The following is a 12,778-nucleotide window of genomic DNA, read 5'->3' on the forward strand; positions in this document are numbered from 1 at the left end:
TTAATCCTCATTAATCCCCGCTGCCGATATGTGCCATTCACCAGTAGGATGAAGGATCATCACCATGTTTCCACACAGGGCAGCTTGTTAAGGAAAATAACCAGGTACAGGTCGTTACTGGCTGGTGGCACATTCATGGAGTCACAGAGGTGCGAGGAGTGGCACTGTTTTCCGTTTCTGCAAATCTTTCACGTCGTGTTTAACAGAAAACAGATGCATTCTCTTATCTGCTCCTGCAGCCAATCTGTTGTAATATCACACACTGCGTAGCTTCCGCAAAACTCCACCATACAGCGACTGGAGAATATTATCCCAAAAGAGTTATCTACCTAACTACATACGAATTCATATACAAGTACATAAAAATAGGCTTGACCTTATGGATCCCTGGAGGGTTTGGGGTTGCCCAGGGGCCCCGGGACCATATTTTGAGAACCTCTATTCTAAAAGGACCCATATGTGCAAATTGTGCTAATTAGAAATCAGTTTCCTCTATGTATTAAAGTAAATCCACTAAGGATAGAGCTTAGTCACACTGTTAACTGGATTTGAGTTACATAAGTCAGATATAATAAAATTGTTTCTTTTAGAGTATATCGTGATTAAAATGTTTTACTAATTCAACCTTATAGACCCCACTCCACCCTGCCCAATGTGAAAAATCAGCGAGAAACTCAGTAAGACTTTGTCTTGAGAGGCAGTCTGGCAAAAGAGTACTAGAGGAAGGTATCAGGGCACTGAAACAAGGTTCACTGTAACACCCAAACCTACCTCTTCCTGCAAAGATTACAGCCCTTTGCCTGTAATGCAACACTATGGTCTCCACTTCCCTGCCAGCCCGTTTGTCCTCTGTATCTCAGAATGACCACACAGCCTGCAGCTCTCTGAGAGCAGTGATCTGAACTCAAACCCAAACCCCCCTTTAGGGAGATCCCGGTTTCATCCTGGGCCCAGAGGGATGGTTCCATGAGGGAAAGCAGCGATAGACAGAGGGCAGCCGTCGGAACCTGAGAACAGGTCAACCAACATCTCAGCAGAGGAAGCCCACAAACAGCGAGTGGCTCTTCCTTCTCTGGCAATGCTGGAAATAAGATTGTTTCTCGGGAAGAAATGCACTGTTCTGTTTCTCTTTAAGTTCAAACCAAGAATCTCAAAGGCACAGCTTACATACACGAGACTGGGTGTCATCCAGAGTTCTAAAAGTCAAGTTACTGAACAAGGAAAGAACTGTAGATGCACAATGGCGTGATCGATTATTTGGTTTTTAAATGGAAGAAAATGAAGTCAGAAAAAGCTCCCCACTTACTTTCTTTGAGCAAAGACAAGCTGGTTGAGATACAGGGCTGTACTTTAGAGATGGACATGCCTAACATTGATTTATTTTTACTTCTGGAAGCAGGATTGTGCCGTTTCCATAAAGTCAGTCATCTCTGCATTCCAAAAATGGCAAAAAATAGACGTTCTCCTTTCTAGAAATGATTATAATATACCATGACCAAAAAAGTGGTTTTTCCCTAACAGATAATCTTGCATAAAAATGAGTCATGGGGTTTCAGAAACGAGAAGGCTTTTCTCAAATATGTTGGAGCAGGAACACACACACCTTCCGTTTTCTCAGCAACGGATCTGCACCTTCCCTAAGTTATGCTTTAATGAGAATGGCGCTGTCTGGAGCCTTTGAGTGAAAGGGGAATAGAGTATTTAGAGTTCAGCAAGAGGGAAGAGTCTGTCTTAGAAAATAAGACTTCTCTGCTTGCGTTCCCGTGAGACGGGTTTTAACTTATAAGGCATGAAGGACTGACTGCTAAGATGTTTCTTAAAAATACCTTATCTTTAACTTCGTCAGCTTCGCTTCAGACCAGACTGTGGCGTCCCATGTCAGGAAAAGAGCTCTGAAGGCTGTTTCTGGGGTGGCTCAGGAGTGAGGAGATGTCCCCTCCACCCCTGAGTGTTCTCTGGAAAGGCCTGGTCTGGCAAGATCAGGAAGGGGCAATGCATGGCTCCCACCTCACATGCACCCAAGGGTGCGCAGAAGGTGGATGAAGGTGCAGAGTTCTGTGCCACTTCTGGAAAACAGGAGAGTGATGGGAACACTCCCTTCCCTTCAGTTGGATGCAACAGTAATCTTCCAGTGTCACTGAAACCTACTTCCTTCCCATGATGAAGCTGACGTGTCAGCCAAGCACTGGCTGCCCCAAGCAGCAGATAGTTACCAAGCCGACAGACATTTATGCTCACAGATAAGAAACAGAGCCTCGGGTCAAACGTGTACTAGGCACTGGCCTTTCACCCTCACTGATGCACACATCTTTTTATCAATGCTACCGGAGTCCACAGGACCCGTGTCGATAGAGCACCTTGTACTTCTTACACAAGTATGGTCTATCTTTCTGAAGAGTTCATTTTATTGGGTAGCAACTAAAAATATCTTATTAAAACAAACATGGGATAAAATATAAAATTAGCTCAGTTTCAAGACAAAACAGAAACTTTCCAAGAAATGTTGGACTCGCTCTGCCTGGAGATATGTGGGGTCTCAGTGCCTCTCCCCCCTCAGATGGAACATTGGTGGAAAAATTGAGAGCACCGTGTATCTGAACAAACATTTTAGTCTGTGCTAGAGTTTTACCTTTGGAGGTTCCCTCAAGGCTCAATTCAAGTCAGTTCTGCTTGATGTGTTATGTGTCAACAAGAAGGGCAATGGCTGCTTTCCGAGTAGGAAAATCAAAGCAGTACTGCCAAGCTAGGCCGGCAGAGCCACGGGAGCTCTGCCTAAACTCCCTGTGCAGACTGTTTCTGACCCGTCTAACCTGACCATACTCAGGCTCGGGGGACTCAAGAGGGTCCCCCTTTTACCCCAGAGAGTCACGGGTAAGACGTAAACACTACAACAAAAAGGGCTTTTCCCTAAGAAAACCCATTTCAACTTCACATCTAAGAAGTCATTAACGGAAAGTGTCTTCAACAAATTTTGGGTGGTGCAGAAGTCAAATATGCCCACCATAAATCTTTTCTGTGAAGTCAGCCCAAAGGCTACCCCAGAGCTCTTCGAGCCACTGGAATTCACATCTGCTGCACCATGTGAAGGTCCTGGAGTCGGGACTATCGGAGTCCTGAGGGCTGTGTTCTTAACCACTGACCTATCACCATCCCTCAAATTCCCCTCCTCCTTATCTAACTTAAATAGTGAGATAAGCTCCAACACTCCTGAGCTCTGCTAAATTAGTTCAAATATTTCAAGTTCTGCCAACTCGTACTCCCCCCCCCCTCGCCCCCCGTTTCGGGTCTTGACTAAAAAGGTGAAGAAATATTTTGGAGGAAACCTCGGGGCCCAGCTTCATAAATCTTCATGTGCTACTTTCCCGAATGCCACGCAACCCAAAGCCCACAGCAGCTGGTATGTAGAGAAATAAACAAGCAAATCAACAGCCCAGAGAGGAACACGCCTCTCTCAGTGGTATTTTTGCCTTCTACTGTGAGATGGCTGCTCCTGGTCTCTGCGGCTTTCTGCCCAAGCTGCTTTTCAAACATCGCCATGGAAAACCACCACGCAAGCACGGAGCTGAGCAGCGGCCGCTAGTGCCTGCTTTGGCCTGGCCTGTTTGAAGGGTGACAGGCTTCTCTCCACAGCTTCAATGGCACCACAAGTGGCTGCATCTGTGCCATTTTCATAAACTTTACTTGGGAACAGACAAATGGGGCCCAATCCACGTAGACGAGACGATGCAACCTGAGCCAGCAGAGCGTTGCCTTGGAAAAGGCTTCTCATTTCGGTTCCAAACCACACATACTTGTACAGTTAGCACATGCAGCAGGGGATACTGGTCCACAACATTCACGCTGAGGCCAGAGGCTCTGCTGTCCTCCACCCTCGCTCCCCCCCCCCACCTGCCCTCCCAAGAACTTCTAGACTGCATGGACATTTCAGAGAAGAGTCAGGAACGCTTGCAGACTCCGACAGGACAGGAACTGGGAAGTATTTTAATCCAGAACTCAAGGAGGTGCTCCCTATAAATAAAGCCATGCTCGGATAAACACAGAAAGGAGCCAGTGTTTCCTGTAAGGCCGTGTTCGGATGGATTACTGGAAGGAGTCTTCTTTCACGGCTTTATGGCTCGCTCTGCTATCATCTGCTTAAAATTTGGGTCATTTAAAACATAGACGCTAAGATCTAAGCCTTCACTTGGATGAAATATTACAAAGGAAGCAGAAAGTCTCATTCCAAGAGCAGACTCAGAGGCAGAACTCCTGGACTCCTGGGTTCTGCTCCTGGCTCAGTCCCTGGGCTCAGGTCAGCTCTCGGTCAGAATCTCACTTCTAATCCCTTCAAATCATTTGTTAGTCCCTGTTGTCTAAACAGTGGGGAAAACCCTGAGTAACACCCCTGGATCCTGTTCAATCAACTGGGATGGCTGGAGATGGTTATATCTCACTTCCAAGAAACCAGGGTGATTAATTCCTTCATAGAACCAGCATGTCCCTGAGAGATCACAGTGTCATCAGAATAAACCCTCAAGGCTCTGAAATATTTCTCCACCTGCGAGAATCTCTGTGCTCCTCTAAAGTGACCTTCAAAAACAATACTGCCGGCATTTTCTAGACCTTTATAGCGTTCACGTTACAGTAACTCTAGTTACTTAAGCTCTGAACCTTAGAGAGGCAGAATAAACAAACAGGTATATTTACCCCTAATTCAGAGATGAAAATGCTGAGGCTTAGACAGGCTAGGAAACTTGGCCAAGGGCCCAAAGCTAATAAGTAAGAGGGTTCGGACTCAGATCTACTGTTTTCTGGGTCAAGTGTTCTCTCTAACATGTGAGTCCTCGTTGAGAGCCCTACTTTTGGACCTAGGTCAAAGGACTGAGGGAAACTGGTTAAAGTGTTTCAGAAGATGCTGAGAGGGCTTTTCAGAGCAGTACAGGGTGAAGGGCCAAGTTTCCTGGGGGCCCCCAAGAGGCATGGGTCTAGCACGTGGCCCACTCACCTCTGATGCCTTCGGCCACGGTTCTCCCACTCCTGGCTTCTCCGGGAATGGAGAGGAGAGGCCGATGCTTAATTCCCCCTCCTTTTAGCCTCCCTGCCCACAGGCCCGTGACTACCTGGCTGCTCCTCACTTACACTGTAGCTTTTGTTTCTGGGAGAAGTGAAAGGTGGGCAGACAGCTGTTCTGGGGAACCTGCAGTTGAACTTCAGTTAAACTGCCCAATTAAAGTCTGCTCTGAGGAAAATTGCATGCTTCTCTGTCCCCTTTTACCAGGAGCACGCTTCTCTCTTCACCTGGCCAACTCCTACTTATACTTCAGGCTTTGTCTCAAACATCACTTCCCTAGAAAGGCCTTTCTTGATCTGACTGACTGTAGCCAAGCACCCTCTTCCCTTCATCTTCTCTAATCACACAGCCTCACAGCACCCTGTCCATCTCCTGTGCCATTTATTAACAACCTTAGCAAATAAGTCTTTGTAGGATTATTTGGTTTATGTTTGCTGCCCCCTTGATTGTAAGCCCTTGGAGATGAAGGACAGCCTTGCTTTATGTAGCTTCTGCTATATCCCCAACACTGAGTTCTTAGGGAATTTTCAATCAATATCCACTGACTGAAAAAGAATGAATGACCGATGTATGCTGGCTGACCCCAAACCGAACCTTCTGTGGCCTATGGGTAAAAAGGACAAGAACACCTTTCTGTCTGCCACAACCATTCTGTGTCTTTCCTGTGCTCCTAAAAAGAATGCTAAACTTTATCAAGACTTCCAAACGCACATTATATAAAACCCAAGTGATTTCTTTCTGGTCAACGTCCTTCAAGTTAACTGCACAAAATAATAGTTTAAAATTTAACATGCACACCTCAGCCCCTTTTGAAGCTGCTTACTCAACTCCTTGGCCACTTTGGGACTCTAAGAGTAAGGACGTTTCTTGGGAGCATGTAAGGGCTTCTACCTCACTCACCGTCCCTAGGTCTCACTGTCCTAACAAAATGCTGGAGGAGGACTTCTTGGGCTCTAAGCAGACATGGAAATAACTGGAAATGCTTCTGAAGGCTCCCTACAGCCCCTCCCCTAACTTCATAAATGCTTCAGAATGTACTCAATGGTTGGTGGAGCTCTGTATTTGAGAATAGAATGTAACTTAACCAAAGTAGACTCCATGGATCCTTTTTAAAAAGCAGCTACTTCCAGATGGGAGACCTTCTGGCAGAACACATTGCTCAGTCCCATGCTACAGTCTTAAGCATTTCCCCGACTACAGGAATGTGTCATTGGTAAACCTTCCTGGTGACAGGAAAATGGATTCACTTTAATTGGGGACGATTTCACTTCAAATCCTGTGTGAGGGAGCAAGAGGGTGTGGTCACGGCCAGGCCCTAGGCATGCTAAAAGGGCACACTAACTCACTCAGGGAATATCTAGTAAGCAGGCAGCAGCAAAATCCTTCTGGGCTTAAGTGGAGTCCAGCTTGGCTGGGAACTGTAACATTCATTACTCCCTTTGTTGATAAGATCCCCAATTAGTCACTCTGAGAAAGGGAGGCTGAAACAGGCCACTAACACAAATAGCTGCGTTAAAGTCGTTGGACTCCGGGGGATTTAGCGCCAGATGGACTGTGGCTGATTTCCTGTTTCAGCTGGTATCAAGGCAAGAATGCATCCCTCACCAGAACTGCCCACCTGGCTGGGAGTTTTGTTATGAGGTTGGGGAACTAGGAAGGGACAGACCCACATGGTGAACTGCAACTTCAGGGCTCCGGAACTATGCCATGGGCCCTAGGAGCAAGACCCAGCTGACAGCCTGATCGTTTTCTTCATGGGTAGGTAGGGGTCTAGTTAGTTTGGTGAATGGGGAGGTTTGTAAGAATGCAATCCTATTTCCACCCCCTCTAACAAAGAAACAATACTGTGTGGATATATCCAGCATATAAAGATTTAGACATAGATGTAGATCTGCAAAATTCATGCCAGACTTTTGTGCCTCATTTTCATGTATTTATATCAAACAGGTCAGAAATTTTAGTTATGTGTATTCAAATATTGAAAAATCATATTACCAAAGCAGAAAGCATATGATTAAACACAGCAGGATGAATCGATTAGGAGAGGCAGCAGACTTGGGCTGGAAATTGAGAAAGCCACTCCCCCCACGACCACTGACCTGGGGCCACTAAGTGTGGCTGTGTCTCTCACCGCCTGGGCTGTTTCTGATGCAAAATCCAGGGCTCCTGCCACTGGCTTGGTTACAGTGCCAACAAGCCCTTTCCCAAGGCCAGATATGAAGCCGCTGACACCCCCTTCTGTTTTCACACCTTCCACTGTTGAGGTTATAACACTGGTCAATCCACCAATGATACCTAGCAAAAAAGACAAGGGCTATTGTAACTGGGCCAAGGACAAAGACAACAGCGTTTAAAGCCAAACCCCTCACTCCCATGCACCTGGCGAAGTAACTCAGGGGCATTCTGTCAATCTCTTGACATGCCACAAGCAGGCCAACTCAAGATGGAGAACCAGCAGATTTGCCCCTTAAGTTTGGAGTCAGAGAAAAATGTTATATATTAGTTGGAAGTAAAGTATATGTTCCAGTTTTAAAAATCAAAGCAAAGCTGAGTTTAACAGTGGTATTTTTCAATTCCAGAGCTTGGGCAGCCTATGGGCTTTTGGGAGAAGGTGCAGACAGTGGGATTAAATCTACAGACAGGAAAACAGGGCTCTCAGGGAAAGTTGGGATCCCATAAAATACAAGGCAGAGAGATAACCAAACACAGATCCTCAGGTTTCAAAGAACACTATGTGACTCGCCAACACCACCAAATGTTTGCAATGGGGTAAAAGTGACGGCACACTTGGCTGAAACCAGGTACAGGCGCTCAGAGCAAATGATAAAGCTGATGAAGGGCATCCTCGAAAAGCTGCCAAAGCCAGCCAGGGCCCTCAGTGGAGGGAATCATCCCAAACATTTTGAGAGTTGACAGCAATGACCTTAAAGAGCCTCAGCAGTGGCCAGGAGTTGGCCGCGGCTGAAGAGGACGCGGCCTTGTTGGGGGAAGGAGGCCCCATCCAGGGAGCATCTCCAGGATGTGTGCCAGGGACACTCAGGATGTTTACCTGCTGACGGGGGGGGGGGATGAGGATGCTCTCTAGATGCTTCAGCTCTAGTGAGACAAACTGGTAAAGGAAACGGCTTGGATGAGAAGGTACAAACAATTTACAGCATCTCTTCTGGGTTCTGGGCCCATGTACTCCAGTGAGGCATGATCCCTTTCCCAACTTTTTCAACAGAGTTCATGGCAGAGACAGAACATTCCTGAGCCTGGATCAGGCAGGGCCTACAGACAGAGCTGAACATGAACCCCCCTGTTTTTAAATCAAGGAGACTTATTTTTCAAGGGCTTTTTCATCCTGAAGGAAGGATCTCTCTCTAGGCTACTGCTTTCATGTAACCCAGTTTTGTGGATCCTACTTAGAGGCCACTGGTTCCTCATCTCAGAATGAATGGCCTGTCTCCTGGAGATGCTGTACATGTTACCTAATGATCCTAGGTTGGAGGGGATTTTGCGACCTTGAAACAATCACCCATTTTCTCAGCACACTGGTGTGTCCATCTAAAAAGTGAGGACAGCCATGCCTTCTCTCTGCATCCAAAGATGCTGGATAGACAGAGGCAATTATGTATAACAAAGCACTTTATGTTCATTAAAACACAGTCCTCTACTGGTCCAATGCACTAGCACTGCAGTTACTAGAAAGGATTAAATCTCTAACCCCAAATGACTGCCTAACAGTCAACTTTAAAGTATGTAAACAGATTAATTTCAGCCAAACTTTACTTCTAGCTTGATGTCTCCTTGGGGAATGCTCCCTTTCCAGTTGGGCAGGCTTAGGGGAAGTAAAGGCATTTTGATCCAAACCTCACCCTTAGGAAAGTTGATAAACATAAACTCTGTCCTAAACACAAAGAGAGAGAGATGATTTTTTATTATCTATATTCCTTCTTCCAAATGCTGATAATGAAAACTTCTTTAGTCTTCACACAAATTCTGATAGCTTTAGACTAGTCCTAAGAATCTGGTACCAACAGTTCACTGTACGAACCATTACTAAGCATGAGCTACATGCCAGGTATCATGTAAGGCACCGCAAGTACAAACGTGAATACAAGGTGGTCTTTCTGCTCTCCTGGCCATCACAGCCTGCCAGGGGAGCAAGGAGCACACGGCTGGCTACACACACAACTCAGACTGCCATGTGTGCGCTAAACATCATCAAGTCTAACTGGGGACAGTGGAGCGGGGCAAACACCTTTGAGTTGGGGCTGATAGGTTGAACAGGATTTTGTAGGCAACGAGTGAGGGAGAGGAAGGGAGGGCACAAGGAACGTGAGGCACAGGACTTGGAGGCGTAGGGAGTGGTATGCGGCTCTGGGTGGCTGAGGTACAATGAGGCTGGGGACAGTGACTGGGAAAGTTGCCTGGGTTTATATTTCCAAGGGTCTTGAATAATGCTATGCTAAGAAGTTGTTGAAAAAAATACAACAAAAGGCAGAAGAGTCAGAATGAAAGCATTAAAAGTCATAATTCAAACAAATTCAGGGACCTAACACATTCCTACCACCACCTACATCTCTTAGGCACAGGGATCAACAATCCCTGTGAGTGTATATTTACATAAGATTCAGAAGCATCTGGGCCCCAAACCTGGCGGCCAGTTTCACATCTCACTTCCTGTGGAAGCGATGCTCAGTAACTGGAAGGCGAGTCTTGAGGCAGCAGGGCCATATTTTAAAAGGGGTCAGCTGATTCCACCTTAACACTTCAGGAACAGAGGTCAGAGCTCAGGAAGGAATGGCAGTGCACACACACTGTGAAATGAAAGAAGAGCTCTCACAGGTGGTAACATTCCAATTGCAGGGGCCAAGCCAGAATCTACACTGTTGTCAACCCTAATTTTTTGTCCTTGTAGTCGGATGGCTGAACAGGTACCTCTGAGCCACTGTCCTACAGCCTGACAGCAGGCGACTTACCGTGAGCCAGGCCGTGGATGCCGGCCACAAGGTGCTCGCCACTGGTGGCTGCGTGGTATCTGATGTACTCCCGCTCTGACTGGTGCCGATTGTCCATCGTCTTTCCTAAGCCATCCGACAAGGTCCCCGCAAACTGCAATGAATTAAAAACAGAAGATGACTTTTAAAACCTTAAGAGAATTTTTATTATTTGAATTATTTTAAATAAACATCCTCCCTTGCTCCTAGCTGGGATTCAGTGAATACCGAGTGAGACAGAGAAAAACTGCTGGATTACTACACTGTGTGTCTCAGGAGAGTGGTCCGCAAGCATGGGACTCTTACTGGTGGACACAGCGCCTGTAAAACCACCACTGAAAATCCATCTGACATTGACCTTCCTCAATTCTACTGCAAATTTACCGGGAAAAAAAAGGTATAGCAAAATGACTGGGGGGAGGAGGTGTGCTCTGGGACTGCATGATGCTGACGACAGAGGCTCTCTGCTTTAACAGTGAGTGGGATACAAAATGCAAAATGTGGCAAATGGCTGCTTTAGGGTTTGGTATCAATATTTTTAGAGACATCACCTGCCCTTACGTAATGCCTCTTCATTCATATATTCAACAATTACCGAGTGCCTGGGTGCCCAGCCCCGTCTGTCAAAAGAAAAAAAATGACGTATATGGAAAAGTTCACAGGTTAGGTCACCTTCCATTCAAGTGGCAGACCTGAACTCATGACTTCAGCTGCAAACTCCTCCCCCACCAATCAGAGAGAGGTTTTATTTACCCTGGACGATTTTAAGCAGAGAAGCCGTCTCACTCATCAAAGCTAGGTAAAAAGGACACCGAAGTCTGTTTTGTCACAAGACAATTTGAAAAGGTTTAAAGTGACAGTTAATAAACCACAGGGTACTTATCCTCATCATTCAGGCATAAAGAGGGAAGGATATCAAATATATAATTAACCTTCTCAGGAAGGATCTACCAAAACAAGTGGTTTAAGTGCCAGTGACCCAGGACTAACCTCTGAGAAAACTCACAGGAATGCTGCTCAGATAGAAAGCTCAGTGGGAAGATGCGAGGCAAAGCGCCTGCCTTGAAGACCCAGCCAGGAGGCGGGTAGCCATCAGGAGGCCCGTTACACTGTGCTCTGGAGGGGGGGTTACTCAGGCCTGCCTGGAAGCCAGCAGTCCTCGGGCTTCTGGATGCTAGTGACGGGGGAAGGTGAACTCTGGGGACAGAGGAGGGACTGGATGAAGAAACAGCAGCTCCCCGTAAAGCAGTGGTCCCTGCAGCGGGACATGGGAACACTCCTTTCTTCTGCCTGGTCCAAATGATTTTACAACCTAAGGCAGTGATCACTGACCGTTCTAGAGATGCAGTCGGTCCCTATCATTTTGGCCTTTTGCCTTCCCTCCCCCGTCATTCCCTATCAGAGAACTTAAAGGAAAATTAACTTTAAAATTTCCTTTAGGATGAAGACACCCTGGGATGTTTGCAAAGCCAGCACTGTGCATCAAGTGGGGGTTTTAGTCAGGAACCCCATCCAAGGGCCGCAGGCCTGGGCATCTGACCAAATCAGATTCTACTCCTCTCTCAACCATTCCGGTAGCTACGTGACCCTGACAAGGTGCTCCACCCCAGAGCCCCCCTCAGCATCTGGAGAACATTGATAGCACCAACTCTGTCAGGAAGGACTATGAACGTGGCTCAGGGTGTGGAACCAAGTTAGCATTCTTACTGCTATCACCAGTCGGCCGCTAGTCCAAGGAGAAATACCCGCATCATCGGAAGAAAGCCTTTCAAAGACTAAGGATTATGGTCATTTACATTAGGATTCACCATTAAAAACAACAACACACCCACCAACCAACCCTTTCCCAAGTGTTTGGAGTGGTACCATCTATAAAATTAGAGTGTTGGACTCAGCGGTTTCCAAACGCTTTCCAGCTCTGACAGTGTGTGATTTATGATCCAAGTTAGAATGTCTTTATTAAGCACTCACTCTGGCCCAGCAGGCTTGGGTGCTGCTGAGAACACAAATTAAGGGCAGCCTGGACCTAGTCTCAAGGGTGACAGTCTGGTTAAGGTCACTATTCCACATGTGGAACAGTCAGCAGCAGGAACGGGGGATGCAAACAGGGAGCACAGAGAATCGAGAAGAGGGAAATATGACCCTTATTTCTAGAAAGGCTCAAAGAGCCCCTGCTAGTTCTGGAATTCTGTGGGTGCTAGTGCTCTTCACTCCGAGTTTGGACAAAATGTCTCCCCGATGCCACAGGAGAGGTGGTGGCGGCGTGTCTGCGTGGGGAAGGGGGTCGAGGGAAAGCACTGTCGTCAGAGGTGCACTGTGAGGGCGGCCAGAGGCACGGGCTCCACCTGAAGAGGTCCAGCAGCACCCAGGCCCCTAACAGGGTCTTGTTCAGGTCGTTCCCATTTCCCTTAAACTCCCAATTTGCTTGAAGAGATTTCACTAGAAGAGATGTTGACTTAAGACCCTGTCTACCTATTCTAGCAGCTGACTAGGAAGAAGCTAAAAATGCCAAAATACTTCCCCAGAGAGAATGTGGGAGAAGCATCTAGGCAAACTGCCCAATACCAGCCCCTCTCCACCCCTCCACCCCCATCACTAAAGCAAGTCTAATCTCCAAGGTTTATGAGTGAGCCTGAGCCACCACCTAATTGCCAAGTGATTCCACGCAGCGGACTCAGCGCTCAGCACTGTCTGGTCCTGGTGTTCTCTACAGAGATGCCACGCTGACCTCAGGAGGAGATAAGCG

General features: G+C 46.9%; 1 protein-coding gene across 3 annotated transcripts in view; it reads right to left on the reverse strand.

Moving 5' to 3' along the window:
* VPS13D (vacuolar protein sorting 13 homolog D) overlaps positions 1-12,778 on the reverse strand; it is a 214,031-nt gene that overhangs the window by 38,489 nt on the left and 162,764 nt on the right. For all 3 annotated transcript variants that reach the window (XM_081143839.1, XM_081143838.1, XM_081143837.1), the window contains 2 exons: positions 10,015-10,147; positions 7,150-7,345 (listed from right to left, as the gene is read on the reverse strand). In XM_081143839.1, coding sequence (XP_080999965.1) covers positions 7,150-7,345; positions 10,015-10,147 — 329 coding nt within the window. The remainder of the gene's footprint in view (positions 1-7,149; positions 7,346-10,014; positions 10,148-12,778) is intronic.

This window comes from Miniopterus schreibersii (assembly GCF_964146895.1).
Source record: "Miniopterus schreibersii genome assembly, chromosome: 8".
Classification (NCBI taxonomy): Eukaryota; Metazoa; Chordata; class Mammalia; order Chiroptera; family Miniopteridae; genus Miniopterus; species Miniopterus schreibersii.